This window comes from Schistocerca gregaria, chromosome 8 (assembly GCF_023897955.1).
Source record: "Schistocerca gregaria isolate iqSchGreg1 chromosome 8, iqSchGreg1.2, whole genome shotgun sequence".
Classification (NCBI taxonomy): Eukaryota; Metazoa; Arthropoda; class Insecta; order Orthoptera; family Acrididae; genus Schistocerca; species Schistocerca gregaria.
This window is the reverse complement of record NC_064927.1, coordinates 160,780,218-160,796,305: the sequence shown is the minus strand read 5'-3', so window position 1 is coordinate 160,796,305 and position 16,088 is coordinate 160,780,218. Positions and strand designations below refer to the sequence as shown.

The 16,088-nt window shown below is 39.7% G+C and overlaps 1 protein-coding gene across 2 annotated transcripts in view; it reads left to right on the top strand.

The window, feature by feature from the left end:
- LOC126284409 (mucin-19-like) overlaps positions 1 to 16,088 on the top strand; it is a 404,135-nt gene that overhangs the window by 350,216 nt on the left and 37,831 nt on the right. For both annotated transcript variants that reach the window (XM_049983322.1, XM_049983321.1), the window contains exons 5-7: positions 4,927 to 5,043; positions 7,042 to 7,137; positions 12,424 to 12,610. In XM_049983322.1, coding sequence (XP_049839279.1) covers positions 4,927 to 5,043; positions 7,042 to 7,137; positions 12,424 to 12,610 — 400 coding nt within the window. The remainder of the gene's footprint in view (positions 1 to 4,926; positions 5,044 to 7,041; positions 7,138 to 12,423; positions 12,611 to 16,088) is intronic.

The following is a 16,088-nucleotide window of genomic DNA, read 5'->3' as shown; positions in this document are numbered from 1 at the left end:
ACTGCCGTAGGGGACCGCACCGCCACTTCCCAGCAAATTAGGGACACTGTTGCTCCTGGGGTATCGGCGAGGACCATTCGCAACCGTCTCCATGAAGCTGGGCTACGGTCCCGCACACCGTTAGGCCGTCTTCCGCTCACGCCCCAACATCGTGCAGCCCGCCTCCAGTGGTGTCGCGACAGGCGTGAATGGAGGGACGAATGGAGACGTGTCGTCTTCAGCGATGAGAGTCGCTTCTGCCTTGGTGCCAATGATGGTCGTATGCGTGTTTGGTGCCGTGCAGGTGAGCGCCACAATCAGGACTGCATACGACCGAGGCACACAGGGCCAACACCCGGCATCATGGTGTGGGGAGCGATCTCCTACACTGGCCGTACACCTCTGGGGATCGTCGAGGGGACACTGAATAGTGCACGGTACATCCAAACCGTCATCGAACCCATCGTTCTACCATTCCTAAACCGGCAAGGGAACTTGCTGTTCCAACAGGACAATGCACGTCCGCATGTATCCCGTGCCACCCAACGTGCTCTAGAAGGTGTAAGTCAACTACCCTGGCCAGCAACATCTCCGGATCTGTCCCCCATTGAACATGTTTGGGACTGGATGAAGCGTCGTCTCACGCGGTCTGCACGTCCAGCACGAACGCTGGTCCAACTGAGGCGCCAGGTGGAAATGGCATGGCAAGCCGTTCCACAGGACTACATCCAGCATCTCTACGATCGTCTCCATGGGAGAATAGCAGCCTGCATTGCTGCGAAAGGTGGATATACACTGTACTAGTGCCGACATTGTGCATGCTCTGTTGCCTGTGTCTATGTGCCTGTGGTTCTGTCAGTGTGATCATGTGATGTATCTGACCCCAGGAATGTGTCAATAAAGTTTCCCCTTCCTGGGACAATGAATTCACGGTGTTCTTATTTCAATTTCCAGGAGTATTTTAAGAACAATAAGGGATGTAAGACTGAACCCTGTGGGACACCATTCTTGATAACTCTCCAGTTAGAGGACTCTGCTGATTTTTGTAGACTATCTGTACTGTTAATTTCTGCTTTCTGTATTCTTCCAGTTAAGTATGAATTAAACTATTTGTACACTGTCCCATTCATACCGCAATACTTGAGCTTATCTAGAAGAATTTCATGATTCACACAATCAAAACGTTTGAGAGATCACAAAATATCTCAATGGGTGATATTCGGTTATTCATTCCATTTAATATTGGATCACTGAAAGCATATATAGCATTTTATGTTGAAAAACCTTTCTGAAAACCAAATTGACATTTCGTTAGTACTTCTTTTTTACAAATATGTGATGCTACTCTTGAACACATTACTTTTTCAAGAATTTTGGATTAAGCTGTCAGAAGTGAGATTGGGCGGCAGTTGTTAGCATCGGATACATCCCCTTTTAATGCAGTCTATCTGGAAAAATTCCCTGTTTCAGTGAGCTACTACATATGTGGCTGAGAATCCTACTTATTTGTTAGTAACAAGCTTTTAGTACTCTGTTGGAAATACCACCAATTCCATGTGAGCTTTTACTTTTGAGTGAATTTATTATTTTCCTAATTTCACTAGGAGAGGTGGGTTGCATTTCAATTTTATCAAATTCCGTAGGTACTGCCTCTTGCATATACTGCCTTGCATAGAGATGGCAGATCGCTGCGACTGAATGTGCTGATTCCAGTAGTTGTTCTCTGCGTGAAATTACATGTCGAGGGCTACGGCGAATAAACCGCAAAGGTAAATCCTGTAGTTTGAGTCAGAATGGTAGTCGAGCTTTGGCTTGCTGTGCCCACTTACGTCACGCACTCTCCAACAGCCTATCGGCGTTCAGTAGTGTTCTGACTACTGAGTGCGCTGCTGTGAATGTTGTAGTTCATTGCGAGCATTAAACGTGGTCGTAGCGAGATATTCAGTGAATTTTTATTAAATTTGTTGCTGATGGCGTTGGTAAGCGACAAATTCTACAGATGGCTGTTGCAGAAGCAGCGAAAAAGCATCCCAAATTTAAAAGAACGCAAAATCCCCCATGCCTGGCGAAGTTTTAATGAAGTTCGAAATATAGCGCGTACTTCAATGCGAGATGTTTTTAATAATTTCCATAACGAACCTCTGTCTTGAAATCTGCCAGAAAATCCGAAGAGATTCTGGCCACACATAAAAGCACGCCAGTGGCAAGACGCAATCAGGACTTTTAATGCGCGATATTAACTTTGAAGTCCTTGATGACAGTGCCACTAAAGCAGAGTTATTAAAGACTGTTTTCCGAAACGTCTTCACCAAAGAAGATGAAGTAAGTATTCCTGAATTCCAACCAAGAACAACTGCCAAGATGAGAAACATCGAAGTAAATACCATCGGACTAACGAAGCAGCTTAAATCATTTAATACAGGCAAGGCTTCTGGTCCAGATTGTATACCAGTCAGGTTCCTCTCAGAGTATGCTGATACAATAGCTCCATATTTAGCAATTATATACAGAAAGATCAGTACCGAAAGAGTGGACAATTGCTCAAGTCACACCAATACCCAAAAAAGGGAAGTAGTAGTAATCCGTTGAATTACACGCCCATATCACTAACGTCGATTTGCAGTAGGGTTCTGGAACATATACTGTATTCGAACACTATAAAGTACCTCGAAGAAAAAGATTTATTGACAAATAGTCAAATGGGATTCACAAAACATCGTTCTTAGGAAACACAACTAGCTCTTCATACTCATGAAATAATGAGTACTATCGACAGGGGATGTCAAATTGATTCCATGTTTTTAGATTTCCAGAAGGCTTTCGACAACGTTCCTCAACAAGCGTCTTCTAACCAGACTGTGTGTCTATGGAATAACGCGTCAGTTGTGAGACTGGATTTGTGATTTCCCCTCAGAAAGGTCACAGTTCGTAGTAATAAGCGGAAAATCATCGAGTAAAACAGAAGTAATATCCGGCGTTCCCCAAGGCATTGTTATATGCCATGTATTCTCCCTGATCTATATTAACGACATAGGAGACAATCTAAGTAGCCCTCTTAGATTATTTGCAGATGATGCTGTCATTTACTGTCTTGTAAAGTCATCAGATGACCTAAATGAATTGCAAAATGATTTAGATAAAATATCTGTATAGTGGCAATCGACCCAGAATAAAGAAAAGTGTGAAGTTATTCACATAAGTACTAAAAGAAATCGCCTAAATTTCGATTTTAAGTCACACAAATCTGAAGGCTGTAAATTCAACTACATACTTAGGGATTACAATTACAAATAACCTAAATTGGAACGATCACATAGATAATGTTGTAGGTAGAGCAAACCAAAGACTGCGATTCATTGGGAGAACACTTAGAACGTGCAACAGGTCTACTAAAGAGACTGCTTACACCACGCTTGTCCGCTGTATTCTGGAATATTGCTGTGCGGTGTGGGATCCGCATCAGATCTGACTGACGGATGACATCGAAAAAGTACGAAGAAGGGCGGCTCGTTTTGTGTTATCGCAAAATAGGGGAGATGGTGCCACAGACATGATACGTGAATTGGAGTGGCAGTCATTAAAACAAAGGCGTTTTTCGTTGCGACGGAATCTTCTTATAAAATTTCGATTACCAGTTTTCTTCTCCGATTGCGAAAACATTCTGTTTGCACCCACCTACATACGGAGACATGATCATCACGAGAGAAATAAGAGAAATCGGGGCTAGCACAGAAAAATTTAAGTGCTCGTTTTCCCTTTGCGCCGTTCGTGAGTGGAACGGTAGAGAGACAGCTCATTCAACCCTGTGCCAGGCACTTTATTGTGAATAGCAGAATAGTCATGTAGACGTAGATGTAGAACCAAGTGAGACGTAATTTTCAGGAGACACGCTTTCTTCAAACGCTGTTACCTCATCTGTCGCTTGCAACCACAACAATGCAATTCCCGGCCTTGACTCGACATGAACGAACCGCCTTAGTTCGCGGATCGGACTTTAACGGTCCTCATTCGTCAATTTGCTTATTGTCGGAAGACAGACCTGCCTACCTCGTTGTATCCACTGGAAATTCTGTTTGTTTTCAACTATGAAAATAGGTCATTGTGAAAATAGGTCATTGGGATAGTTGCTATATCATTAGAATTATGTCCAAAGTCTTCGATGTAAGGAAGGTTGCTAGCACCATGTTTGTCTGTCCTGTTGTACGAAGTAACGAAACACTTAGATCTGGCTATATGGTAAAATCAATTTTCTTTAATGGGCCAGAATATGTAAATCCAAACATTTAAACAGGTTTCAGGATATTTATGACAATTCTAGTTACTGCAACATCTTCTGAACGGTTTTCACGCAACTACCGCCTACATAGATCGCTCATCGTCAACAGTGGAGTCCTTTTTGCTACAGAATTGTATGGTATGCTCTGAACGACCAGCAAGCTAGTGCTGAAGCAAATATGCTGTTATGGGTTAAGAGACGTTTATGCAAATCATCTAAACAGCTTTGCGGATATCGATGACAATATCAGTGAGTGGAGAACCTTGCGAGCCAGTTTCAGCAAATTAAAAACGATAAAAAAGTTTGAGTGAGGGTGAAAGTAGATTGTTACTTATAGCTAGCTTTTCGATAGAATGCGACACCGTTGCCAAACGTGACTTCAGCGACATATCAGTGGGACAAAGCAAGGAGATACAAAGCAAAATTTAGGTGAAGACGAAGAGGAAAACTCATTGAAAGTAGTAGTTCGTAACATTTGTTATATTTTAATCCGTAAACTGATAAAAAGTGCTATTTACTCTGAACTTGAGTCTATGATTTATGCTTCAAACCGCATATATACATTATTGGAAAGTTAATTATTAAAGAGATAATCAAAGAGCTACAAGCAGAGTGTGTACGGGAGAGTAATATTATATGTGAAAGTGTTCCTGTTTGTGTGTCTGTTACAGTTCCTGGACGAATCCGACACGTGTTCCGAAGTGAGCTGCCCGCCGCGTGGACTCATCAGCAGGGCAGACACCGACATCGACGCAGATTCCAAGGCAACAAGACTGCAGACGCAACTGGTCAGTACTGCGGCATCACTGCCATTGCGGTGACCACGGTGTGTGTAGAGACGAGGATCGACACCCCTTAATTACTACCGTTAACGTTCCAGTAGCCTTACATGCTTAAACGTGAGGTTAATCCATAGGACATACTCAGGGCTGGTTCGAGAAAGTTTTTCCACACAAGCGCCTTATCAGTTTCCTGAAACCCCCCCCCCCCACGCCCATCCCTTCACGCCCACCACGTGTCCCCCCCTCCTCCCCCCCCCCCCCACCCGTCCTTCCACTTTTTCCTTCGTACGTTTCACCGTGTCAGTTTTCGCTACTAATTGTGCTACGAACTATATACAAATCTAGTACTTGGCGCTGCTCTCAGCAGTTACTAATTGTGACACATCCTACATAGACATCTTAACGATTGTACCATCACTGGCAATCGTCCCAGCCTTTACTAATTGTGAAATGTCCTATATAGAAATCTTAACAGTTGTATCTTCTCTGGCTGTCTCTCAGCTTGGCGCCACAATCAGCGGTTCCTGCCTCTTCTGCCTTAAACTGTCCTGGAAGTACAATAAAAGCGGAAGATAACGAAATTTTAAACACGCTAGGTTAGCCGAGAGCGCTAATGCGCTGCTTCCTGGACTCGGCTAGGCGCACCGGCCCCGGTCGAATCCACCCCGTGGTTTACCATCGTCGGTCTGTGTGCCGGCCAGCCTGGATGTGGATTTTGGGCGGTTTTCCACATCCCACTAGGTGAATACCAGGCTGGTCCCCACATTCCGCCTCCGTTCCACGACTCGCAGACATGTGAACACACTTGCACTATTCCAGGAATTACACTCGACGCCGACAGCAGGGCCACACTAATTCTGTCCCAGGGGTGTACGGGGTGGTTGTAGGAAGGGCATCCGGCCACCCCTTTCCACTAACCTTGCCAAATCCGTTCCTAACAATGCTGATCATGCGTTAGTGCGGGACATGGCACCAGTGAAAGATAAAGAGATTTTAAGAAGAAAGATGTAAGCAAACTCGTTTTGTGGTGAATCACGAAATAGGCTTCACGATAAATGTTCTGGATAGGCCAGATACTAATCAAAAACCCACTACGTGTTCTGTCTTTCTTCGGCCTAATCTCTCAGTCTGATGAGGCAGGATGCGCTTTCGGTTTACAGGAAAAAAAAGGAAATAAATCTACTGGCATGGGTGGGGTGGGGAGGATGAGCACTGCACCCCCCCCCCTCACCCCTCGCTGGGTACGCCCTTGACATAACGAAACTTTTTAAAAATACCACTTCTATTTACAACACCATTCCGGTGTGAAGGCGGCTTTTTACTGTATTAACAATAAAAAACAAACATGAGGAAATCGATGAACTTGAAGCATGACTTACGAGGTGTAGTGCCCAACGACAAATCGAATATAATTAAAATTATTAACTATTCATTCAGTTATAGTGCTGCATTACGAAGCAGTGAAGTGACTGCATACTAATGCTAAGACAAAATAGTGTCTTCGCTGCCAAAGCAAATAGCTTTGACCCAGTTGTTATTACTTGTTGCCAAGTCCTTACAATTAACACAATTGCTATGACAGGCTCTTTCCAGAATTTTTGTAGGCTCATGTTGACTGCTTCAAAATATTTCAAACCAAATGTACAGAAGCTCGCGTTTCTTATTTAATATTCCACTATTAGCTAATCCATTCCGTGCATCATAGATTGTGGACTTGGGCTGGAAAACGCTGTTTTATTGTCAGGCATAACTTCACATGAGAATGTAATTTACCAAAGCCTGTATTGTTAAACGAGATACTTTGTCTAACAGCCATTCGTTGTTAACAAAGTTTAGTATTATGTGAGAGTGTGCTTTCCAGATTTGTACTTTCTTATTCAGCAAAGGCTTGATAGCTTATCAATAATGCCATGAAACCATAATCATTATCTATTTTATGTGCTTCGTCATGAGAGTGATCTACTAACTGATGCGTGTTTCACATCTTGTGTACGTCTGTTGCAGGGCTGGGAGCAGGAGACCCTGCCTGTAACCTGCTGGGAAGTGCCCCGTTCCAAACTGCGGCTGCAAACGGTGTTGGGCCAAGGGAACTTTGGACAGGTTGGATTACTCATTTTGTACTAGGTAGAAATCTGTTTCATAACTTAGGCTTTGTGCAAATTTTGAAAGATTCAAGAGACATAACACATACAAAAGAAACTTCGTTATCTTATTGTTGTTGACTCCAAGTCTTCTTGTGTCTAGGGTACATTCTTGAGGCTGCAATTATGATTTAACGAGTTCCTTAAGACGAAATAACTGATGTAGATTCACATGTTCCAATGGACATCTTTTTATTTGATCCCATTCTTCTATACCACACTGACTTCACCATCTCCATTTTTACCACACCACTACTTACATTATTAGAGTAACAATCAAAAACACGTCTGACTCTAGCTGAGGCAAGCCCACTATTACTACTAGCTTTCTGCAGTACTACCAATATTGCAAAGAGTTTACAAAGCAAAAGAGTTTACATCCTTTCATGCCAAAAGAAGAATCTTCAAGTTATATCATTATATTCTAAATGAGTCCAGAAATAAATTTAATAATGTGTTAGTGTTAGATTGTGCAATTAATTATATGAATTGTTAGTAGGCCTATGCCAGAAATTTCATAATTTCTGTTATTTTTAAAAGAACCATACATACAGAGTACTAACAAATTAATTTCTTTATATAGATTTTAGCCAGAAACATAACACATTGTATACAAAATCATAAGAAGTTCATTCAGTTAGACAGCTGAGAATGTTCACCTCTACAAGAATTGATAGTATAAATACTATTGGTTATTTCTTAAAAAAAAAAAAATATGTTAGAGGAGGGTGACCCATTATACCACCATCTGCTGTACAATAGTAGTTCTTGTCATTGAAATGTTCTTGTTGCGAGGAATATATTGGAACTAATTTTACAAACCTTGGAAACAGATTTCTTGCATGAAGGTAAGAAAAAAATTACTTGTTAATTTATGACTGAAGGTCTTCATCCTTTCATCTTTCGTTTAGTAGAGAAAAATATCTAGAAAATTCCCTGATGTGTAATTCCTAACCAATACTCTGAATTTCATTTCAGTTTGTGTGCACACTTCTCAAATAATAGATTGTCCCAACCTTTCCAACACTCGTGAAATTGGGAATTACCTGGATCGAGGAACTGACATAGAAGGGCTACACCTCTTTAACTAACATCATTTGTCCTTTTGTCGACAAACATTTATTTTTTTAAGTAACAGCAGGTCCCCTTTAAGAAAAACAGGAAGGAAAATTCCAAGATAATTTGCCATGTTAAATTTACACACTTGAAACTGTTCAAAATGGTGAATAAGATCGTCATTGTATTACTGTGAATTGGCCTTAAACAAGATGCAGGAAGATAAGACTTTAAAAAATATTGGCCTTTACAAGATTTAAAATTACATTAAAAACATTATACAAACCGGCAAATAAAAATAATTAAAACTGAGTTCTAGATAAATTTCTTCAAGTGTGCTCAAAACCAAGAGATTAGGCAGGCCATCAAAAGATAAATATTAACTAGTTAACGAAACATAACAGTTCACCTTTACAGCTTACAATAAAATTTAGAACAAGGCTACAGTATGTATTAAACAGAACAATTACATTAAATGGAGAACTCCCTGTGTGAAGTCAGTTAGTAAGATAAAGACCTCTTGGACGACAGCAAAATTCCATTTACAGTGCAAGTCAGGTAACGGTACTCAACTTGGGCACAGACAACCTGGATGTGAGACTGCAAACAAATAGCAAGGCTCAATAGGAAATGGTTGAGAACCATCCACATGACCACAAGCAAGCCAGGCCCACATGGAAAGAAGCTACTAACAGAAAATTCTCCCCCAACAACTGAGTAGGTGCTGTTAACAAAAACTGAACCTAAATATCTCCCTGAATTACACTACAAGTGAAAGTTATTGTTTAACCACTATTGCATTTATATAACCCTTCCCAATATGGTCATCCACTCTAGGAAATAAGCTTCACTAAAAATGCGAGGTGCAAAATAGAACTACCCAAAGAGAGTTGTAAATTCTTCTAGGAAGGAATATAAATAACAACTCACTAAGGTCTTACCACTAGCTGGAGGTCATAGCAGATAAAACGTAAACGGATGGATAACAATAATACCAGAGAGCACACTAGCTTCTAAAACATAGTAAAACAAGTATTAAAATTCAGAAACAGTTTGTTCTCTCACACAAAACAATTTAAAGCCAAACGCAAAATTAAAAATAAGAAGTAGGTAAATCATAGGCCCATGATGTGATTATATGTGAAAGCTGGATACATTACAAATTACCATAACAACTTTAAACCTGGCAGATTTTTAGAGAGAACCCTGCCCAGAAGATTAACACAAGTCAGTTCAACAAACACACAGAGCAGACAGGGCAATAAATTTGTCATAGAATCACATAGAGACAAATAACAGAGGCATGAATGATGACTCAATAAATATAAACATGAACATCCGCAGAGCTGAATGACCACATGTGCACAGCAAAGGCAAACCAAACCTTTCACCCTCTACCCAGTCCTGGTGAAGATGAATGAATGACGACATCATGCCAATCCACACCACGTGCCCAAGCACTGCTACTCAACCCAATTCCACACTCTGTGAAGACTGCACATAAACAACCTGTGCTGCACTGTTCTAATGCCTCTCTTGATGCTGTCCTAGCGGCTGCTTTTGAAGCCTAGTTGTGCCAGCAGTATTTGCACAAAAGAGTAATATACACCAGCTTATGAGATGCTTGCCCAAAGCTATTGATAATGGGAAGGTGAAATGAGCCGCCATGGCTCAGTCGCAAATGGTGCTGAATGGCGTCCATGACGCTTTGACAAAGCACCTCCAAATGAGGAATATCTGCTGCATAAACCAAGTGTTTTAAATAATAATCCATCACATTCAAAACAATCATGTCTTATACTCTTCTGCACATCTTAAACAATGAGTCGGAATTCCATTGCATCACCGTTATGAAACCACATGCTCCCTCTCATTTGCGAAGTCACATCCTGTAGCAAAACCTGGAAGAGTGTTCTGAGTAAATTCCTCATACACATCCTAGAAGAACGTATGAACCTTTCTACAATTCTGTCCCACACATTAGTTTTTACCCACCTGCTAATATATGACTAGGTTGTACCATAAAGGTTTTTATCTGCACAAAAAATACGGTTATCAATATTTACTGTTCTGTATTTTTCTAATTTGTCTCATATGTAAATGAGACGAAAGATACAAACAATGGGTTGGCAGTTTGTGCAACAATCTGTAGGCAAAAGTTATCACATGGTTGGTTATCAGAAAGCAAAAGATGTTGCACGCATTGATAATGTTATGGGTACATGAACTGTCCATGAAGTACCCTCCAGGCAGTACTGTTGGATATCTCAAAGCCTGCAGAATTTTCTGCATGAAAGAAAATTCTGAGCCTGCAGAATATTCTTCATGAATAGAAACAGGTTGGACATTGGACATTGTAGACAGAGTGACCTTAAATGAACACAACTGGAAGTAAGTCTCCATAATAAGACATTGTTACTGGAGCAAAATGAGTGCATCAGTTGGTTGAGTTCTATCTATCTAACAAAATGAATTTTAACAAAATAATTTAATCTGATGGGTAAAAAATCTACTCACCAAGTTACATGAAAGAAGGTTATAAGTAGGCAAGCTTGCTGAGCCAGTGGCTCCTTCCTGAGGCAAAAGGTTTAAAGGGGAAGAAATAGGGGTGATTGAAAAGGACTGGAATGGTCTAGGAAAAGGTGTAGGTTTCAAGAAAGTCATCCAGAACCATGGGCCAGGGGAGACTTAGCACACAGCATTTCTCAGATATATAAGTATTTGGTTTATAGTTAGATATTCGCTTTCGTTCCAATAGTGTATGACACTCCCAAAAGGTTTGCTAGCAATTATGGACTGCTGTGGTGTCGAAAACACAAGCCTTATAGTAAAAGGAACAATAGTTTCTAATTATTCCTGCGACAACAGTCCACACAATATGGCAAGACTGTGTGTAAACTGTCCCTAATTTTGCCACATTATCAACATGTCACAGGAATCATTCATAACTATCTAATACAAAGGAATATTTGTTCAAGAGCAACTTACAGTAGGATCATCATGCAGATCTAATTTTTACCCTGTCTTCCATTCTTAAGCTCTCAGTTTTTCAAATCTCATCTGGTGCAGTCTCCAACAATCAGACATTGCTTGCCGTCGCAGTTGGTAAGTCTCCCCGACCTGGGTTCTGGGTAACTTATCCAAACACTAGCCCTTTTCCTAAACCTCACCAGTCCTTTTCCTTCACCCCTCCTCCTTCCTTTCAACTCTTCTGCCAGAAGAAAGAGCTACTGGCACCAAAAGCTAGTACATTGTAATACCTTTCTTTATATATATATGTTCTCCTGCCACCATGTGACGAGTACTTTTTTTATCTATCCAGTTATTTATTTGATCAAAAACTGATTATTTTGTTGATATAAACCAAATTTCTTGGTAGATAACTGGAGACTTGTTAAAAGAATGCTAAGAAATGTAATTCAGCTGTGAAGAAAGTTGCTTACAAAATTATTATCCATCTGATGTGTAGACTCCTTTCCAGTTTACAGTAACTGAATGTTGAGATTCCTATGGTCCATCATAGGTTTGTTTTGGAGCAAAAAAGTTGATAGAAATGTTCAGTGAATTCCTATGGATGACAAAGTTTACTCTTAAAATTCTGGCAGCAAATGTTTCAGTATGAGTCACTGTTTTATATTCTCTTAATGGCTCTGAACACTGTGGGACTTAATATCTATTCTCTTACATCCATTTACTTCATTGTGTTGGTAAAATTTCACTGTATGCATTTGAAAATGATACAATAGAGGCTAAAACCATATCTGTACTATTAATCTCATGAAATTATAGTGGTGTACATATGTAGATGTTGAAATCAACAAAATTGCATGTATGTCTTCAGAGATAAATGTCGGAAAGAGAGAAGTCCACTGCTTAACCTTCCTTGTCCAGCTGCTATACATAAATATGTTTAGATCATAAAAAATTTTCTTCATCTTAAGATGGATGTTTGGAGTGTTTTCCAGTTCCTTTTGTTACAAAGTATGCATGATCAATATCTTAACCAGTTGGTGAATGAATGCTATATTTGTCTGATGCACCACGTTATCCTTATTTTTAACAATAACTTCCATCAATGAAATACTCCACTTACTTATAAAATGTGTTATTATGTGGAGCACAGTTGGTAAAATATTTTTGTATTTCCTGTTATTTATACACTGTGTAGTTATTCTGATTACTTTAACAGGTGCTGAAAGCAGAAATAGATGATATATGTGGTGGCATTGGCTCCACTAGACTTGTAGCTGTGAAGACTGTGAAGGAGGATGCAAGTCAGAGAGATAAAGATGATCTCCTGCGTGAGATGGAGATCATGAAAACATTAGGAGCCCATCCAAATGTAGTCACACTATTGGGATGTTGTACTGAACAAGGTAAGACAACTTTAAAAACACACACACACACACACACACACACACACACACACACACACACAGGATGTGATTCTTAACAGTAGTCAAGCACATAATTCTTATCACATTTTTCATATGACATCCAGTGTCAGTTTGTTTTCCATTACAAACAACATAATTTTTAGAGCGAAATTTTACATCCACACTTGATAGAGTGGTTCCAAATTAGTCTGGTGTGATATTTGTGTTATTGACATATATTAACAGGGACAGTAAAACATGAAGAGTAAACTGTACTCCAGCAGCAATTGAGCTATGCTGCTACTGCATGGTGGTATCAGCCAGCACAAGCTGCTGTGGTGTTGTTGCTGCTAGAGTACTGGTTATTCTTTGTGTTTTATTGTCCCTGTTAACATATGTCAATAACACAAATATCACACCACAATAATTTGGAACTGCTCTATCTAGTGCACATGTAAAATTTCGCTTTAAAAACAATTTTGTTTGCAATGAGAAACTAACCATTGATTTCTGTCAGCAATGAGAGTCACATGATGGTGAGCAGTATTTGTTTGGGATGACACCAGCCACACATAGAGAAAGTGATATTGCATATATCTGCCAAAACACCAGAGAAAAACTGGAAAAAGTGCCTGACAGCTCTGGGGAGAGTGACCCTGTTAAAATTTCTTCAAATCTGGATATGTGTACATTCCTGTAACTTTTCCAAATAAATTAATTCCTTCAATTGTCATTGCCACTATTTCAGGTTTCACTAGTGAACTACCCTCTGTTTATGACCAGTAAAATGTATCTCTTGATACATTTAGAAACAATTAACAGAAGAAACTTTCTCATAAAATATGTCCCATTCAAAAGTTACTACAAATAGCTGTCTTACTATATCTGTTTGAAGTTATTGTGAATGCTATATACTATGATTAAAAGCTCCTAGAGCAGCAGTATACCTAGTTTTTTTTGTGAGGCTAGTCAGAATGAAGCATTCACTCTGAGGTATTGTGTGCTGTTGTCAGGCTGTATGCTGGACCAGCACTTAAACCTGTAACTTTGCCTTTTGTGAACAATGCTCCTGCCAGCTGTGGAAGAGAGAGCATGGCCATGACAATTTTTATACACATAATTTTGCATAGTTTGCAGATCAAGCAGTTATAGAAAATTACAAGCTACAACAGACATTTTATAAGTAATATACAGGTTGGTATTACTGTGGATTCTTTAACGCAACCACAAGGAAAGCTATGTCAGCTGCATTTAGGAGCCCTAGGAAGAAGCACATGTTTTTGTTTTTGGCTGTGTACTCTAACATTAGACTGGCAAGGGGTAGAAATGGACCCTGCAGTGGTTGAAGACCAGAGGTTGTACACCAAGATCGATACTTCATGTGGCAAAAACCTGACAGAAATTCACAGTGCATTAAGTGAAGTTCATATTGAGTTTACAGTGGACTGTAGTGTAATTTCAAGCTGGGTTAATAGTCTTTGTGGTGGTTGTATGAGTATTGACAATACTCTGTGACCCAGACGGCCAAACATGTTATCAGATGAATAAAGTGTGAAACTTGTGGCAGATGCTCTTGAAGAGGATTGTAGAGCGACTTTTTAGGAACACTCTGAACCCATGAGAATTCCCCCAACACCATTATTTAGTAGTCTGACAAATAATTTGAAGTAGAGAAAAATTTTTGCAAGAAGATCCCACACTATTTGGCTCCTGAAGAGAAGCAGAAATGCCGGGACATTGCAACCTTGTTCGAACAATTATTCGACAATATAGATCGAGGACTCTGTGTTAAGTTGTCGCTACTGATGAAACGTGGATTACAGACTTTGGACAAGAGTTGAAATCTCAGTCCAATGAGTGCAGAGCTTCATATTCTCCACATCCAAAAAGATTTCAATGCACTCAATCAAACCTCAAACAAATGATGATTTTTGCTTATGATCACTAAGAGATCATTATGACAGATAGAGTCCCATGTGGAACAAGTGTCACAGAACTGTATTATCACAACTTCATGCAAAATATGTGCATGCACAAAATCAAACCTTAGTTGCTCAAGGCTCAGCCACTCATGACAGTGCTCGCCTGCATATTTGTGAAGTTGTAGCCCAAAAACTGTGCTGCAAACATGAATGGGAAGTACTTCCACATCCTCTGCTCAGCTCGGACATGAGTCCATTGACTTGTTCCCGAAGTTCACAGAACTTATGAGTGGACACAATTATCTTTCTCTGGAAGAACTTTCTACCACTATTACCTGAGCTATTTGACAGATGAACAGAAGTGGTGTACTGGATGGAATAATAGAACTTCCAAGACAATGGTATTCAGTCATAGAGAAGCAGGGATACTATATTGAAGGAGTAAAGAGATATTGGAAGAAGGGGGGGGGGGGGGGGGGAGTTAAAGCAAAAAGATTAATGTGCATTATTTATGAAATGTCCCTCATATCTTTTAGTTCCTCTCCCCCATGTGGATTGGCTTGCTTCCTGACGATCTGCTGTGAACATTCTAGCCAGGTAAAGGTGCCGATTCAATGGCTGACTATAACTGAGAATTAACTGGAAGCTGAATAAGCCAAGTCCTTACCGAAGGAATCCCCTGTACCCCATCCCACTCTCACATAAACACAAGGGAAAAACAACAGGAATACTGACATTGTCCAACTTAGGTGGAAATGATTAAAGTGAAACAGCAGCCCCCTCATTAAATGTTCATATAACCATAGTCTGCAGACCTGTGTTAACAATCATAGTGCTTCTAATAATGGTTAATACAGCTTCAATTTTATATCATGCAAATTTTGATGAAGTCAAAGTTATGAGAATTTCTTGCAGTTTTAGTTCTCGAAAGAATTACGTGGAACTTGTGCTCCTAAAGTGTTTGGGCAAATGGTTTCCAAAAGCTGTACTTTTCTGAATTGGAATTTATTGGAAGTTACGCTAAAGTTATGGACTAGGCAGTGCTAAAGTTATGTACTAGGCAGTGATGTAAACAAATTTTTATGAATATTATAGTTATCATAGTAATATATATATATATATATATATATATATATATATATATATATATTATTATTGTTGTTGTTGTTGTTGTTGTCATCATAAACATTTTGACTCATTGAAAGTGAGGCAGATGGCAGGTAAAATTTGGGAGTTTGAGGAGGAAGGAGGTGGGGTGGTTTAAGACTGTAACAAACTGTGACATCCCCTCCAGACCAGAAATGTTGATCTGTACCTGTCTGTTACTAACTGAGCTAATGTGGCACAAATGTGAGTCAGTCATTTATTGTTTTAATTCATGGTATCATAAAGTGACTGCATTAAAACAACTGAATAAAATTCTTTCAATATCTTATTGAAATGTGAAACTTCATGATGATGTTCACACATCAGTTATTATTATATGACTCATATCTCTCTTGAGTTGCAACAGACTTCTGCACTGTTAGTTTCTGTGAATACTGTACTAATGCATT